At 41.7% G+C, this 18,385-nt stretch overlaps 1 protein-coding gene across 3 annotated transcripts in view; it reads right to left on the reverse strand.

Annotated features, from left to right (window-relative positions):
- ANO8 (anoctamin 8) overlaps positions 1-18,385 on the reverse strand; it is a 95,675-nt gene that overhangs the window by 17,027 nt on the left and 60,263 nt on the right. For 2 of the 3 annotated variants that reach the window (XM_075280415.1, XM_075280416.1), the window contains exons 12-13: positions 17,352-17,426; positions 9,536-9,679 (exon numbers count right to left, since the gene is read on the reverse strand). In XM_075280415.1, coding sequence (XP_075136516.1) covers positions 9,536-9,679; positions 17,352-17,426 — 219 coding nt within the window. The remainder of the gene's footprint in view (positions 1-9,535; positions 9,680-17,351; positions 17,427-18,385) is intronic. The other variant, XM_075280417.1, reaches the window with a different exon arrangement.

Raw genomic sequence — 18,385 nt, forward strand, 5'->3', positions numbered from 1 at the left:
AGGAAAAGACTGATCATCTGATCACTGACAAAAAATGGTCACTGCTGTGACCTTAAGGGTAAGTTCACACGGGGTTCTTTGGTAAGGATTTTGAGGTCATATCCGTTTGTTCCAGCCCCCGGAAAAAGAAGTAAGATGCTCGTTGTTTCAGGCGGATTCTCCTCGTAACATCCGCCTGAAGACAATCCCTCCCGACTAGGCCCATTCATTTGGGGCTAATCTGGAGCGGAGTGCGCGATGCAGTGTACCGGCATCCAGTCGCAGCTACCCGTATTTTGGACTGGAACCTGATGCAGCCTCCGCCTCAGGTTCCAATCCAAAAAACCCCGTGTGAACTTACCCTAAGCTGGATTCCTGGAGGGGTCAGAACCTGAGCGGCACAGGATCAGTGAGATGAATAACATTTATTTTGTATTATATGCCATTCTAAACATATCAAAATATATATAACTGGCTGGACAATTCCTTTTCTAGGTGTTGTCCAGAATTCGATTAACATGGCTGCATTCTTCCAAAAAATATTGCATAATTAGTCCAATTTACTTCAATGGAGCTGAGCTGCAATGCCAGACACAACCCATGGACAGGAGTGGTGCTGTTTTTGTAAGAAAGCAACCATGTTAATCTAATAATGGACAACACCTTTAGGCTCTATTCACACAGAGTAACGCCAGGCGTCATTTGTGTGTAATTTGTGTGTCTTTTACGGCCGTCATAAAACGTTTACATAGAGTTCTATAGGAAAAGACGTCTGTAATTTACGGCCGTCATTACAATGAGGGCCGTAAATGACGGCCGTAAATTACAGACGTCTTTTCCTATAGAACTCTATGTAAACGTTTTATGACGGCCGTAAAAGACACACAAATTACATACAAATGACGCCTGGCGTTACTCTGTGTGAATGGAGCCTAAAATAGACTGTCTAGCCATTTATATGTTTTATATGTTTACAATGGTGTATAATACATAATAAATGTAATTCATCTCACAGAGCCTGTGCCGGTGTGATTCTGATGCTTCCAGGGAATGGCCACAGTAGTGACCCATCTCATTCAGCGATCAGTTGAGCAGTCTCTTCCTGTGGGTCAAGGGAAACTGGGAAATAAGAGAACACCGGGGAGTTGCACTGGATGGAAACAACTTTAATATAAAAAAAACCCCACAATGATGTTTATTTGTATTGCCATTTAACAGTAGTACTATATCCGTTACCATCATTAGTCCCTATGATGATAGACACTGCTGGTACACAAGTTTCAAAGGACAGGTCCTAATATTGTTCTGTATCCAAGCTAGTCTCTGATACTAAACAGTTCTTCCTTCTTCTCAATTAATAGAAATAGCAGTGGTGCTATCAACTAAGTACGCTATCCTGAATATTTTATTTAAATGGGTTCTGCACTTTACACAGGACATGTCTCCTCGCCTGACTTGGCTGTTTTGTTAAATTCCCGTATTCTCAGAAATTTTCAACTCTAGAGAATCTATCCTCTGCATGGTGCTGTTCTTCCTGGAAATCTATTAAGAAATGGATAACTGAGTGTTGCCATTCCCTATGTCAATACAGTGAGCGGACCATAACAAAAGGAAAGGTACTCAAATCAGACAATAAATTGGGATAAACCTAACACAATACATAGATAATAAGAACAAAAGAAAAGAAAAAACCTGGTGGCGCACACCAAAAAACATTGTATATACTTTTTTTGAATTTATTAGGATAACGCGTTTCGGGGCTATACCCCTTCGTCAGATCCACAGTAAGCTGACAGTCTGATATTCAACTAGACTCCTTAAACAACAGTACATGGGGAGTGTAGTATGTACAGACCGTTAGGCATACACAGAAGGCACAATACATAGATACAGTCCTATGAAAAAGTTTGGGCACCCCTATTAATCTTAATCATTTTTAGTTCTAAATATTTTGGTGTTTGCAACAGCCATTTCAGTTTGATATATCTAATAACTGATGGACACAGTAATATTTCAGGATTGAAATGAGGTTTATTGTACTAACAGAAAATGCGCAATATGCATTAAACCAAAATTTGACCGGTGCAAAAATATGGGCACCTCAACAGAAAAGTGACATTAATATTTAGTACATCCTCCTTTTGCAAAGATAACAGCCTCTAGTCGCTTCCTGTAGCTTTTAATCAGTTCCTGGATCCTGGATAAAGGTATTTTGGACCATTTCTTTCTACAAAACAATTCAAGTTCAGTTAAGTTTGATGGTCGCCGAACATGGACAGCCCGCTCTCAAATGATCTGAAAACAAAGATTGTTCAACATAGTTGTTCAGGGGAAGGATACAAAACGTTGTCTCAGAGATTTAACCTGTCAGTTTCCACTGTGAGGAACATAGTAAGGAAATGAAAGACCGCAGGGACAGTTCTTGTTAAGCCCAGAAGTGGCAGGCCAAGAAAAATATCATAAAGGCAGAGAAGAAGAATGGTGAGAAGAGTCAAGGACAATCCACAGACCACCTCCAAAGAGCTGCAGCATCATCTTGCTGCAGATGGTGTCACTTTGCATCAGTCAGCAATACAGCGCACTTTGCACAAGGAGAAGCTGTATGGGAGAGTGATGAGAAAGAAGCCGTTTCTGCACGTACGCCACAAATAGAGTTGCCTGAGGTATGCAAAAGCACATTTGGAGAAGCCAACTTCATTTTGGAAACAAAGATTGAGTTGTTTGGTCATAAAAAAAGGTGTTATGCATGGCGTCCAAAAAGAAACAGCATTCCAAGAAAAACACTTGCTACCCACTGTAAAATTTGGTGGAGGTTCCATCATGCTTTGGGGCTGTGTGGCCAATGCCGGCACCGGGAATCTTGTTAAAGTTGAGGGTCGCATGGATTCCACTCAGTATCAGCAGATTCTTGAGAATAATGTTCAAGAATCAGTGACGAAGTTGAAGTTACGCCGGGGATGGATATTTCAGCAAGACAATGATCCAAAACACTGCTCCAAATCAACTCAGGCATTCATGCAGAGGAACAATTACAATGTTCTGGAATGGCCATCCCAGTCCCCAGACCTGAATATCATTGAACATCTGTGGGATGATTTGAAGCGGGCTGTCCATGCTCGGCGACCATCTAACTTAACTGAACTTGAATTGTTTGTCCAAAATACCTTTATCCAGGATCCAGGAACTGATTAAAAGCTACAGGAAGCGACTAGAGGCTGTTATCTTTGCAAAAGGAGGATCTACTAAATATTAATGTCACTTTTCTGTTGAGGTGCCCATACTTTTGCACCGGTCAAATTTTGGTTTAATGCATATTGCACATTTTCTGTTAGTACAATAAACCTCATTTCAATCCTGAAATATTACTGTGTCCATCAGTTATTAGATATATCAAACTGAAATGGCTGTTGCAAACACCAAAATATTTAGAACTAAAAATGATTAAGATTAATAGGGGTGCCCAAACTTTTTCATAGGACTGTAAGTGCACATGAAGTTAGTTACACAAATGTAGTCATATAAAGTATCCCAAGATGATACATGGTGCAATGACCTAGTATAGTCAACTGGAACACCAAGAACTATAATCTAACATGGTTTATGATTACCTTAACAAAAATGCTTCCTCAACAAACAAGCTTCCACTTTTAACTGCATTACCTAACCTTCACGTAATATGACTCTCAATACTCCATTCGGAGTCATAACTTGATGCCTCTAGGCCCGAAAACATAACCTGAAACAGAACCCCCACTTACTCCATGCGTTATCTAATGGTATCTTGTCATGTAGCAGAGTGACCTTTGGGCACCAAGACCTTGTATGTGGCTGCTAGTTCTGCACCCGCAGGAGGTGCCTATGACAGCTAGTAATTGTATAGGCACCTTTAGATCAACGTAAAGCCTTTTTCCTTCAAAGCTCCGTATTTTTGTGATGTAGAAAGTTACTATCATAACAGATGACAGATATGGTGGAGCTACATCCAAGTCCCAGTCACTCAATCTACAAGCTCATATTACAATTGGCAATCCTCTATCCTCTTTCATTCTGCAGGCACAGAGAAATGCAGGCTTGAATCAGCACTGGAACTGCTGGAATCACAGGACTTAGAGAATCACAAACTGTCTGTGAAAAAAATGTACTGTTTTGGTAAAATATAAAAGTTACTTAAAGGGGTTGTCCGGGATAAAATGCAATTTCTACAGTAATCCAAGCACCTTCCCCTGCATACAGTCTAAATTGCTTACTTTAACAAAAATGTATATTTACCCATATCCCTGGGGCAGTCACGTGACCGCCCCAGGCACATTTTCTGATTATTCGATGATGTTCCGTTTCCCTGTTTTTGGAAACGAAACAGCACAAATACTCTCCTCACCCCATCATACTTACCTTTCTTTATGTGATATACTGAGCACGAATCGTCACTTCCTTCACTTCTGCCAGGGCCTGCGCAATAGAGCTGCCTGCAGGAGCTGGCAGAAGTGAAGGATGATGTAAGACACTGACAGATGTGACAAGGAGAATGAGCCAGCCTTCCATGCCTGTGCAACAGAGCCAGAGTACTCCCCCTCTATTGTGCAGGAGCTGGCAAGAGGAAGAGGAGGAGAACCGAAAGATCTCATGTGCCCAGAAGATCCCAACAGGAAGAGAGGTAAGCATGATGGGGTGTACTGAGTTAGGTAGGTAGGGCTAGTAGTCTGCAGGCTAGCTAGGGAAACAGGGAAGGGGTGTGCGAGAGGGAGTAATCTAAGTGAAGAGCAATGCATCATGGTAGTTGTAGGATAGGAGAGCAGAAAGCTACACCATATAAACAAATGCAGAAGATGCCAGGAGCTCCCAGAGAAACCCAGAAATCACTCAAAACACTACTAAAGGCATTAGTGTGCACTTATTAACCCATTAATAGCATTAACAGACCTTTTTAAAAAAAAATAAAAAAAATTTTGCCCGGAAGACCCCTTTAAGCTATATCCAAAACAGGATACACAGCATCTCAGAAGCCTGTGTAAATAGATTACCTGGCACCTTATACTCCTCTCAATAAATAGGACATGCCTTAAATTATGTATGGCTTTTAAAGTTAAGGCCCTGCATAACAAACCACAGCCAAAAACAGTTTTCCTTTGGGGACCTTCTGCCTCTACTATACCTATACGTTAAACACTAGTGGTTACATCGGTATAATTGAAATGCTGTGATTTATAAAAACGCAGCATTTTTTGAAAATGCATTTCCACCACAGATTTTTTTCTAAAATGTGAGGATGGGATTAGCTAATCCCATCCATCACTGTGGAAAAGAAATCTGCAGCGGAAAAGTTGCATTATAAAATTATACCTGTGGAAATATTGCTGTTTTCCCTTTAGGTATAGTAAGGGCAGAGAGTCCACAGAGGAAAATAAAAATGCTATGGCAAAAAACGTGATGAGTTTCCACCTGTTTCCAGCAGGGAGTAAGTAAAGGACTGCAGTAAGTTGAGACCTCTGCTCTGCCAAACCTGAAATAAAGGCAATATCCAGCCTGTAAATGAAAATAGCTTATATACAACATAGAGAACTCATTTTCTTATTGAAAGTTAGAGACGTGAATTTACACCTTGAAATGAATACCATAATTAGCTTTTACAGTGGATCGCTCTTTAAATTCCAAACAGCATTCCATCATTTTCTCTTATTTTACACTACTATACTATGAGAATAGATTTATGTTCATATTCACATTCTTTGATTCATCGGCCACCATAATACTCTGAAAAATTTTCAACAGAATGGGGATGCATCACAGTGGGTAAAAACTGCCAAACTGAGCACATAGACAGTCATAAATGTGTTATGTAAGTCCTATCCCTCTCCAGGCTTCTTTTATGTATACTGCTCTCATATCCCTCTAATCCAGCTTCTCCTCGCGCCTGATCAGACGCCATCTTGGTTTTTCTATATGTCTTGTAGATGAAAAATTCAACTTTTATTCCATACGGGAATTTGGTGCACTTGGGGTGGAGCTCTCATTTAACTTTTATGGTCACCACCCTCAAAACATTAAGTCCGACGTGTCATGAACAGGCATTTGCAGCGATCTGTTCACTATGCCATTCTTGAACTCCTATGCGATTAAGCAAGATGTGCCTCCTGCGCTTCATGTTCCAGAATCTCAAACCTAAGGGGTATAAACAGGGGCTAGGGCAGATGCAGTCAAACAGCACCAAAAACCTAATTTGCACATGGATTAAAAGTTGATTTTCTCAGTCGCAACACTGTTCTTTGACAAAGCAAAAGGTATATTTGACTATGTCACAGGATGGGTTTCAGTTGCATTTTTTTCGCAGTGATTCACAATGTGGGGCCTTAGCCTTAAAGCTGCGTTCACACGGAGTAACACGCCACTCATTTTGACAAAGAGTGAGCACAGTAAAGTACACGCGTATCACATTGAAAGCAATAGGTAAAAAAAAGCCTCCCATTGAGTTCAATGGGTAGCGTATGTAAGACCGAACCCATTGAAGTCAATGGGATTCTGTTTTACTGTGCTCACTCTGACACGTGTTTACGTGTCAGAATGAGCTGCGCATTACTCCGTGTGAACGCAGCCTAAGAGCTTTAGCTGTCACCACAAGTAAGAGTCCGGTTTGTTCTGGACATGCAGCCTTACCTGCTTTATCTTTGGTTCGTTTACTGTGTTCAATGTGTTCCGCTGTGCATTTACTATAACCATTAAGAGTTTTTAGCTCCTTCAGGCAATGATAAACCCTAGTACTCTTGAAAAAATCTCACAAAATCCCATTTTATCCTATGCAGCTTGTAAATCAAATGCTGAGATTACTGTAGATCACTAGTTGAGAATAAAAAGCACTGCCAAAAAGGTTTGTTATCCTTCAGAAAGTAGTGTTTTCGTTCTTGCTTAATGTCTCCCTAAATAGAAGCTGAGCTTTATGTGGACATATCGACATTTTTCTAAGGGGGTGTTCACATTACCGTTGGTGTCCACTCAGCAGTGTTTGCAGACTCTACCTGCCTTCGGAGTCCAGGGGCCACTTCTTAGGGCCTTCTTCAACTCTGTGGTTGCCTCAGCCATCTTTTTCGGTGTGGCCTGCTGGGGGAGCAGTATATCAACCAGGGACAGAAATAGACTTGACAGGCTGATCAGGAGGGCCAGCTCTGTCCTGGGGAGCCCCTTGGACCCAGTACAGGTGGTGGGTGACAGAAGGATACTGTCTGTGGTGACCTCCATGCAGAAGAACAAATCCCACCCCATGTATGGGACCTTGATGGCACTTGGCAGCACTGTAAGTGACCGTCTGCTTCACCACAAGTGTGAGAAGGAGAGCTATCGCAGGTCCTTCCTTCCAACCGTGACCAGGCTGTATAATCTACATCAAACCAAGCGTAGATCACTCCGCACAGAAAACTAATGATTATGACGATGACCATGAGGTCTTCCTCTTTCTCTTCCGTTTTTCCTTAGCTGCTATGGACTCCTAGTATATCTTCTCTTCTCAGCATATGCGTGCCTACGTCTGTATTATATTACTGTGTATTATCCTGTACCTGTATTACTATGCTGCTGTAACATGCTGAAATTTCCCCAATGTGGGACTATTAAAAGATTATCTTATCTTATCTTTGTGGCTATTGTCCGTACAATATTTTAGGAACAGAAACTCGCTGGTCCGTTTGCAATTTCCATTCATTTCAATGGGATTTTTTTCTTGTGTCCTTTAGTGTCCGTTTACAACCATGTCCGTTTTTTCAAAAAAAAATCCCACATTCAGGACTTTTCTGTCCGTTTAAAAAAACGGACAGCTAGTGTCTATTTTTTTTAACATTGAGGTCTATGGGCAACGGACATATAACGGACAGTAACTGACAGCCATCAGTTACTGTCCGTTTGTGTTCGTTCTGATAGGTGTCTGTTTTTAAAAAAAAATAATTTTTGAGCGGACACCAATGGTAGCATGAACCCTACCAAAGTATTTTTAGTTGAAACATAATAAGCAACATATACTCAGAAAAAAAAAATCTTAAAATTATCTGATCTTCACACAAGACACTAGATCGGTCACAATTGCCAGAAATGAGTAAAGTGGATTTTTTTTTTTTTGAGGGGTTGGCACCAATTAATCACTATTTAAAGAGGACCTTTCACTTCCTAGGGAACATGCGGTCTAATACACCACTAGAAAGCCGACAGAGCCGATAGCCGAATTCAGCGCAATATCGGCTTTCTTGCGGTGCATTAGACCACATGTGCCCAAAGTGGTGAAAGGTCCTCTTTAACTCTGGGGGCTCTTTAGAGAACTGCAAGGGAGGTGCAGAAAAATAATAAACAGACAAACCCACCTTCCCTCAGCTTTCCTGCGCTCCTTCAGATATTCTCTCTAGGGCATCTTCTACCCTCCTGGGTGAGTCAAAGGTGCGCAATGTTTTTGAGGGTTGCGCCTTTTTTTTATACTTTGTTGTTCTTTGTGCATTATTTACTAACATGGCACAACTGCATCATAAAATCTTGTAGAAAATTCACATCATGGATATTGTGATTTCAATGCTGTCAGATATTTCGGGAGGGGGCATTTATGCTGTCTATGCACTGGAGCGAAGTTCCCTCCTTTTTGCAGCTTTTTCTTTTCAGTATGGGGCAGTAGTTCTCCAGGGATGCAGGGACTCCTAGGCCCATAAATGACCGTGATACTTGGTGTCTGGGTCCCTGCACAATATTTGATCCAGGAAATATAGCTGACATTTGGTCTGGAAAACGCTGTCTGATACCGGCCTGTCTGTAACAACCAATGGTCAGTCCTAACAAAGCAAACTATGGTCCACACCTATCAGACAGCTTATATGATATCCTTCTTATGTCCTAGATATCATTGGTCAGACAGCTATGTGATATTCTTATGTCCTAGATGTCATTGATCTGAATACCCTTTTAAATGTGAGTTTAACCTACATTTTATTCTAAAATCCCAACGTCTGCTTGAATCAGACATTCATATTACCCAAGAAAGTTTCTCTAAGGGTCAGTGCACACAGAGTTTTTTGGCGCTGATTTTGACGCTGAATTTGCCTCAAAATGAGCCTCCAAAAAAGAATCCCAATAGAACTCTTTGTGCACTGATCCTTAATGTAGAAATTCCCACAAAGTACTGCGCACTAGTAACAAGAAAATCGGATTGAGAATTGGATCAGCACAGTGATTTTGGCCACAACTTCTGCATTGCAACCAAAGATTGAAACACAGTTGCAGCAACATCAGGTTAACAATGAGAACCCATTCCCTTACAGGGTGACATTGTGATGTTTGGTCACATGATAGATGTTTCTTACAAAAATTGCCATGTAGCTCCCGCCTACAGTACAAAACTAGAGCTTTCCTTTAAAGGACGTTAAAGAACTTAAAGGATCAGTGAACACACCTAAATAAGACTGACCTAGAACTACTACCTTGGCACAAAATGAGGAATCTGAACACAATTTGCCTATTCCTAAATGAAATGTATCAAACATTTTAACATTGGTAGCCGGTGATGGATCCACTACTCCATCTCCCATTCTCATACTTTAGACCTGGTGAAGCGCCGGGCTGATCTGAGAAGCCCCCTGAGGACGATGAGGAACAGGTGAAACTGGAGGGTGAGGAAAGGGAGAAGGGCATCTTTAATCTGACGGGTGAAGCTGTGGGGTAGAGAGAAAACGAGCAGGAGCTGCAGGGACATTGGGAAGGGAAGGTGAAAGGTAAAGGAAAACATAAGGGAAAAGAGAGAGAAAGAAAAAAAAAGGAGAATAAATAATGAAAAGTGGAAGAAAAGAAGAGAAATGAAAGGGTTAAAACAGAATCACATGTCTGGGTTATAAGGATTTCCTAATTTTTTTTTCTAGAAAATACGTACTAAGCAGGATTGCTTCTAAAACTTGGCACACAAAATCCATACTTGAGCATGTGAAATTTGGAAGGAGCAGCGTGATATAGCACTACAGAGGCTGCTGCTGCTAAAACAACAGGAGCCGCATTACCATAGTTCTGTTACAGCAGACTGTTAAAAGCCATCTATTTGTGTATGTATTTATGTTTGCTGCATCAACCTTTATATTTTTGCTTTAGGATTTAAAGATGTCTCCTCCGTATTATTATTCGGATATTCAGAACAGTTAAATGAAAACCATCCAGATAAAGTAACAGTGACAGCTCTGTGTGCTATACAAAGTGTAACAGTAACATTATACCACAAAGAGTACTGGCACTACAGATAACATTAGTAATGTAAGAACAATGACCATACATATGGGGTGCAGAATCTCATTACTTTACTTATGGCATATCCACAGAATCTGCCATAAATGTCTGATACATGCAGCTCCACCGTTGGGATCTACATATGTCCCCAGAATGGAGGTCTCTTGTCTCAACCTGGTCATCGCAACAGAGACAGAATGGGGTGATTGTTGTACAAGCGTGTTAAACACTGTACATAAGAAACCTCATTGTAAAAGTGTGTCTGTTATCTAAGATATCATTTACATTCAGATAAGGTAGCCCTAATAACTTACATACATGACATAAGTATGCTTTTCTGCACATAAGCACTGGCATGACAGTTGTTCACTGGCTACAGCCTTGACAGTTATAAAAAGAGAAAAAGGGATGGGAATGATTCTAGTATTAAGCCATCTGTCAGAGATCCAGTTGGATCCAGTTTGAACTGCAGGAGATTGTCTTGACCATGTCTACATGCCTAAATGCACTGAGTTGCCGCCATGTGATTGGCTGATTAGAAATTAAGTGTTAACGAGCAGTTGGACAGGTGTACCTAATAAAGTGGCCGGTGAGTGTATAAGTCATGCACTCCATAAATCTGGCCTTTATGGAAGATTAGTAAGAAGGAAACCATTGTTGAAAGAAAGACATAAGAAGTGCCGTTTCCAGTTTTCCATAAAGGGGACACAGCAAACGTGGAAGAAGCTGTTCTGGTCAGATAAGACCAAAGTTGAACTTTTTGGCTTAAATACATAGCACTATGTGAGGCGGAAAAGTAACACTGCTCATCACCCTGAACACACCATCCCCACTGTGACACATGGTGGTGGCAGTATCATGCAGTGGTGATGCATTTCTTCAGTAGGGACAGGGAAGCTGGTCAGAGTTGGAAAGGCATCACTTCATTGTGACAGATCTGCCATCACTTAGCGGTGCCAGCTAATATTCAATGAAGTCTAACTAATACAAGCTGTGTAATGTGCTACAATTACCATATCCAATTATTTCATTCATTTTATGAATGCTAAAGTAAAGCTAAAGCTACACAAAACGACTTTGGCCATGACAGCTTTTGTGTGCCCTGCAACATCCCAACTAAAATACATCTATGCGGCAACCTCAAGGTCACAATGCAATCCCCATTCACACAACCACAACCATTCCCTGGCCTCATACACAACCTGCTGTAGGGCTCCGATGCTCCGTTATAATACAATAATTATAGAGCAGGTCCAAACTGGATTGGAACAGAACCCCCCATACAGATACAGTGGCTTGTGTATTTATTGAAATTGTAAGTGATAGACCAACACAAAGTAGCAGATAATTGTGAATAGGAACAAAAATGATACATGGTTATCAAAATTTTAATCAAATAAAAATCTGAAAAGTGTGATGTGTAAAAGTATTCAACCCATCCATATCATTAATTTGTAGAGCCACCTTTCACTGGAATTACAGCTGTAAGTATTTTGGGGTATATCTACCAGCTTTGCCCATCTAGAGACATGTTTATGCCCGTTCTTCTCTGCAAAATAGCTCAAGCTCAGCCAGATTTGATGCAGATTGTCTGTGAACAGCAATTTTCATGTCTTGCCACAGATGCTCAATGGGATTTAGGTCTGGACTGTTACTGGGCCTTTCTAACACATGAACATTCTTTTCTCTAAACCATTCCACTGTAGCTCTGGCTGTATGTTTAGGGTCACTGGCTTGCTGGAAGGTGAATCTCCTTCCCAGTCTCAAGTCCTTTGCGGCCTTTAACAGGTTTTCTTCCAGGATTTCCATGTATTTAGCTCCATCCATCTTCCCATCAACTCTGACCAGCTTCCCTGTCCCTACTGAAGAAATGCATCACCACTGCATGATACTGCCACCACCATGTGTCACAGTGGGGATGGTGTGTTCAGGGTGATGAGCAGTGTTACTTTTCCGCCTCACATAGTGCTATGTATTTAAGCCAAAAAGTTCAACTTTGGTCTTATCTGACCAGAACAGCTTCTTCCACGTTTGCTGTGTCCCCTTTATGGAAAACTGGAAACGGCACTTCTTATGTCTTTCTTTCAACAATGGTTTCCTTCTTACTAATCTTCCATAAAGGCCAGATTTATGGAGTGCATGACTTATACACTCACCGGCCACTTTATTAGGTACACCTGTCCAACTGCTCGTTAACACTTAATTTCTAATCAGCCAATCACATGGCGGCAACTCAGTGCATTTAGGCATGTAGACATGGTCAAGACAATCTCCTGCAGTTCAAACCAAGCATCAGTATGGGGAAGAAAGGTGATTTGAGTGCCTTTGAACGTGGCATGGTTGTTGGTGCCAGAAGGGCTGGTCTGAGTATTTCAGAAACTGCTGATCTACTGGGATTTTCACGCACAACCATATCTAGGGTTTACAGAGAATGGTCCGAAAAAGAAAAAACATCCAGTGAGCGGCAGTTCTGTGGGCGGAAATGCGTTGTTGATGCCAGAGGTCAGAGGAGAATGGCCAGACTGGTTCGAGTTGATAGAAAGGCAACAGTGACTCAAATAGCCACCCGTTACAACTAAGGTAGCCAGAAGAGCATCTCTGAACGCACAGTACGTCGAACTTTGAGGCAGATGGGCTACAGCAGCAGAAGACCACACCGGGTGCCACTCCTTTCAGCTAAGAACAGGAAACTGAGGCTACAATTTGCACAAGCTCATCGAAATTGGACAATTGAAGATTGGAAAAACGTTGCCTGGTCTGATGAGTCTCGATTTCTGCTGCGACATTCGGATGGTAGGGTCAGAATTTGGCGTCAACAACATGAAAGCATGGATCCATCCTGCCTTGTATCAACGGTTCAGGCTGGTGGTGGTGGTGTCATGGTGTGGGGAATATTTTCTTGGCACTCTTTGGGCCCCTTGGTACCAATTGAGCATCGTTGCAACGCCAAAGCCTACCTGAGTATTGTTGCTGACCATGTCCATCCCTTTATGACCACAATGTACCCAACATCTGATGGCTACTTTCAGCAGGATAATGCGCCATGTCATAAAGCTGGAATCATCTCAGACTGGTTTCTTGAACATGACAATGAGTTCACTGTACTCCAATGGCCTCCACAGTCACCAGATCTCAATCCAATAGAGCATCTTTGGGATGTGGTGGAACGGGAGATTCGCATCATGGATGTGCAGCCGACAAATCTGCGGCAACTGTGTGATGCCATCATGTCAATATGGACCAAAATCTCTGAGGAATGCTTCCAGCACCTTGTTGAATCTATGCCACGAAGAATTGAGGCAGTTCTGAAGGCAAAAGGGGGTCCAACCCGTTACTAGCATGGTGTACCTAATAAAGTGGCCGGTGAGTGTAGTTGTCCTGTGGACAAAGAGCTGTGGATTTCTTCAACTATGGCTATGTCTATGGCTATTCTCCTTGCTCAATCTGTCAGTTTAGGTGGACAGCCATGTCTTGGAAGATTTGCAGTTGTAGAATACTTTATCCATTTTTTGATGATGGATTGAACAGTGCTCCTTGGGATGCTGAAACCTTGGGATATGTTTTTATAACATAACTTTGCTTTAAATCTCTCTGGTGAGTTCCTTGGTCTTCATGATACTGTTTCTTCTCTAGTGTTCTCTAACAAACCACTGAGACCTTCACAGAACAGGTGTATTTATACTGAGACTAAATTACACACAGCTGGACTCTTAACTAATTAAGTGACTGAAAGCAACTGTTTGTGGGGATAACATCCATCCTTAGGGAGAGACCACCTTCTCAGGTGTGTGGAGACTTATACAGCCATAGTTGCTCCACTGAAAAGGAACATGGGAAGAATATGCAAATCTGTCTCCCGAGATGTAAATAAGGAGGCAGTGCCTCTGTTATGCTGCCCTCTATAGCAAGCACCCTGAATAACATGCCCGACTTCCCAGAAGCCTTCACTGCATGATGCGAGGTTATAACCAAATCAATTTCTCAGCTACGGACGGCACCGTTTCTGTCTCTTTGGACTTCATCAGCGCAGCATAGAGAGAATTGATTTGGTTTAAGTGTGAGGCTGAGACCAGATTGTGGGGATAACGTCTATCCTTAGGGAGAGACCACCTTCTCAGGTGTGTGGAGACTTATACAGCCATAGTTGCTCCATTGCAAAGGAACATGGGAAGAATATGCAAATCTGTCTCCCAAGATGTAAATAGGGAGACAGTGCCTCTGTTATACTGCCCTCTATAGCAAGCACCCTGAACAGGGTCTCACTTAAACCAAATCAATTCTCTCTAGGCTGCGCTGATGAAGTCCAAAGAGACAGAAACAGTGCCGTCCGTAGCTGAGAAATTGATTTGGTTATAACCTCGCATCATGCAGTGAAGGCTTCTGGGAAGTCGGGCATGTTGTTCAGGGTGCTTGCTATAGAGGGCAGCATAACAGAGGCACTGTCTCCCTATTTACATCTTGGGAGACAGATTTGCATATTCTTCCCATGAAAGCAACTGATCACACTGGATTTTACTTTGGGGTATCAGAGTACAGTGGGCTGAATACTTTTGCATGTCACCTTTCAGATTTTTATTTGATTAAAATTTTGAAAACAGTGTATCATGTTCGTTCCGCTTTACAATTATCTGCTACTTTGTGTTCGTCTATCACTTAAATGTATTTTATTGGGATTTTAAGTTTGTGGTTGTAAGGAGACAGAATTGCAAGACACTATAAATGTAATAGAAAAGGAACTCTGATGAGACTTAGATGTCATCCGAGTGTGATCAGAGTGCTTTCCTTTGAAGAACTCGCTTGGCCTGCACACTTGGTCGTGTGCATGACGGCTGAGACTATATTAAGGCTGCGTTCACACAGAGTATCGCGCCGCTCATTCTGACACGTAAACACGTGTCAGAGTGAGCGTTGAAAAACAGAATCCCATTGACTTCAATGGGCGTCGTCTTACGCGCGCTACGCATTGAAATCAATGGGTTAAAAATCCTCCCATTGATTTCAATGTGTAGCGTGCGTAAGACGGCACCCATTGAAGTCAATGAGATTCTGTTTTACAGCGCTCACTCTGACACGTGTTTACGTGTCAGAATGAGCGGGCGTTACTCCATGTGAACGCAGCCTAAGGGTGCATTCACACGATGTCTTTTGGCACGTAATGCACGTAATGGGAGCGTATACGGCCCGCAAAAGATCCCGCGGCGTCTACGTGGCACATTACGTGCCAAAAGACATCGTGTGAATGCACCCTAACACTGTCATTGCTTTCAGAAGAGTTTTCCTTATAAATGGATACAAACTTTCCTTATCTCTTCTTTCTTTTTCCCACTACAATAATAATAATAGTAAGTAATATAATAAAAATGCTATGAACCTAACGGATACAAATGGAAGATATTCTGTTTGGTGCCATTTTTATTCATCTCAATGTCAGAAATAAAAATGGGTGAGTCCTTTTTGTTCTTTACACAGAATAAAGAACAGAGACAGAAGTGTTATTCTTTTGGTCTAAAAAAAAAAAAAAAAAAATCAAAAATAGAAATGGGGAAGAAGGACCTATCCACTTTTAGTTTTACATTGCATCAAACTATGACAGACACATGGAAAGTCTTCTGTTTGTATCAATTAAAGGGGTTGTCCCATGAAAAGCATCCTATCTATACTGCTAGTTTATGTGGATTTAAGACTTTTCCTAAATACATTGCTTTATCAAAACTGCTCTGCTACATCAGCTTCTACATCAGCTAGATCCCTCATTAATGACTGCAAACATAGCAGATAGCAGAGCAAGTGAAACCCCGCCCACCAATGTGCCAAGAAATCCAGGAAGTGAACAGAGCACAGAGCCTGCAGGCTGCAGAACAAGAGATATGGGAATACCCCTTTAATAAGAGAATCCTTTTCTTTCTGTTGTTTTGATTCTCTGACAGATGAGGACAATGGACAGATAATGGCAGTGTTAATGCAAACTTAATGAATTGAGTTGCATTGCAACCCTGAAAGTCAGTTACAATAACCTTGGGGTCACAATGCAGCCCCATTCACTTACATTAGTTGTGATGTTGCAGGACAGGACAGTGATCTTTGGACATGTAATAGCTGTGTAGGTCTAGCCTAAATAGCTCTCTTGCCTAGTCAGGTAAATTAGTGTTACTACAACTTCTCCAAACAGGGGACCATTGAAGTTTCAGGAATCAAAGTGAGATTTCAGTGGAAAGCCTGTGACATGTGATTCTGTTTTTAACCGATCACTGTTGATCAAGATGAAGGCAGCACAATGAATTTAATATCATTTACCACATGCATACAGAGAATGCACACGTCTGGTTGTAAGCCTGATCATAAAGAACTGAGTTCTGATCCTCCACAGCATTGACTGAAAGCAGTGGATGATTAACTGCAATTCATCCGGGACCAGAATACAAAGCTGGGGGCAGGGAATGCGGCATTCAAGCTGACTGTGCAAATCAAGCCCTGAATAGCAACCTAAGAGAAGCAAGACTCAGCACCTAATGTAAATTAAGATAAGGTACAGCCAGAGATGGGCATTCTATAGTACAATAATCCTTACATAAGCAGGGTATTTATATTAAAAAAAAAAAAAAAATTACAAACACTGAACTTATCCTGTAAGCCATTTCATTTCCCAGCCATGCATGTCCATCCCCATCAGTGACCTTGTACATGATGAAAGCAGGAAGAAGCTGATAAAATGGCTGGATGAGGAAAGGGAGCTGCACCAGATAAAAGATGCATGAATAACCAAATAAACAATCAAACAGAAAGTTCAGACAATACTAATCACAATCTTATTACACATCTAATGGGATGGAATTAGGAACTAAACCTACAAACCATGTCACTGGGCCGATACTAATAGACTACGCTAAGTATGTGTGTATATAGTCTCATTCAACCCTTGCTAAGGCCATACAGTGGATCTTGGCTTTAATTTAATAGTAAAGCTAAAACATGTTTTATTGGTTAAAACATGTCATGTTAGTGCTCTCAGGTCAGTGGTAATACAGCAGATTCATAAAAATGTTAAGAAGCAATGGTTCCAATGTCAATCATCACAAGACCAACACCATTTATCTAGAAATGCAAACAAACAGGTAATGCTGGATAAGGATGCTCCCACTAACCTCCTTGAGTCGCTCCATGTCCTTGAGGTAGAAACCAATGTAGAAAAGACTCAGGTAGGAATTTACAAACTGGAACTAAATAAAGAAAAACAGCACTGTTTGAATAAACGTTTAAGATTTGGTCTTAAAACATGTTAGAAAAAGTATCTTTTTGATGCAGAAACAGTGCCAAGTCTGTCCATAGGCTGTGTCTGGTATTGCAGGCTAACTACATTCAAGTGAGCAGGACTAAACTGCAATACCTGCTCAGTCCAAAGACAGAACTCATTTTTCAAAATGTGGAAGTCCTTTTATTAAATCACAATTCATATTATGGAGTACACATAAAAAGTGTTATTACATGACTTCTAAATTATAGGCAGCTCATGCAACTTCTGTGCTCCCCTTTACAAATATAGCTGAGAGAAGCATCCATGCCATCCTGACATTGATCACCCATTAAAGGGGTATTCCCAGATACATAAACATTTTTAAAGAGGACCTTTCATCAGATCGGGCACATGCAGTTTTATATACTGCTGGAAAGCTGACAGTGCGCTGAATTCAGCGCTCTATCGGCTTTCCCGATCTGTGCCCGGTGTAAAGCGCTATCGGTCCCAGGACCGTAGGGCTTTACAGTCAGAAGGGCGTTTCTGACACTTAGCCAGGAACGTCCTTCTGCCTCGCGGCGCCTATCGCGCTGTACTGTGTAAGCGGGGAGGAACACCCCCCTCCCGCTCCTGATAATACTCGTCTATGGACGAGCACTGTGAGCAGAGGGAGGGGGCGTTCCTCCCCGCTCCACAGTACAGTGCGATAGGTGCTGCTGGGCAGAAGGGCGTCCCTGGCTAACTGTCAGGAACGCCCTTCTGACACTAAAGCGCTACGGTACCGGGACCGATAGCGCTTTACACCGGGCACAGATCGGGAAAGCCGATAGTGCGCTGAATTCAGCTTTCCAGCAGTATATAAAACTGCATGTGCCCGATCTGATGAAAGGTCCTCTTTAAATTTGTAGATAATTATAAGTTAAACATTTTTGTAGATATAAGTAA

Source organism: Leptodactylus fuscus, chromosome 1 (assembly GCF_031893055.1).
Source record: "Leptodactylus fuscus isolate aLepFus1 chromosome 1, aLepFus1.hap2, whole genome shotgun sequence".
Classification (NCBI taxonomy): Eukaryota; Metazoa; Chordata; class Amphibia; order Anura; family Leptodactylidae; genus Leptodactylus; species Leptodactylus fuscus.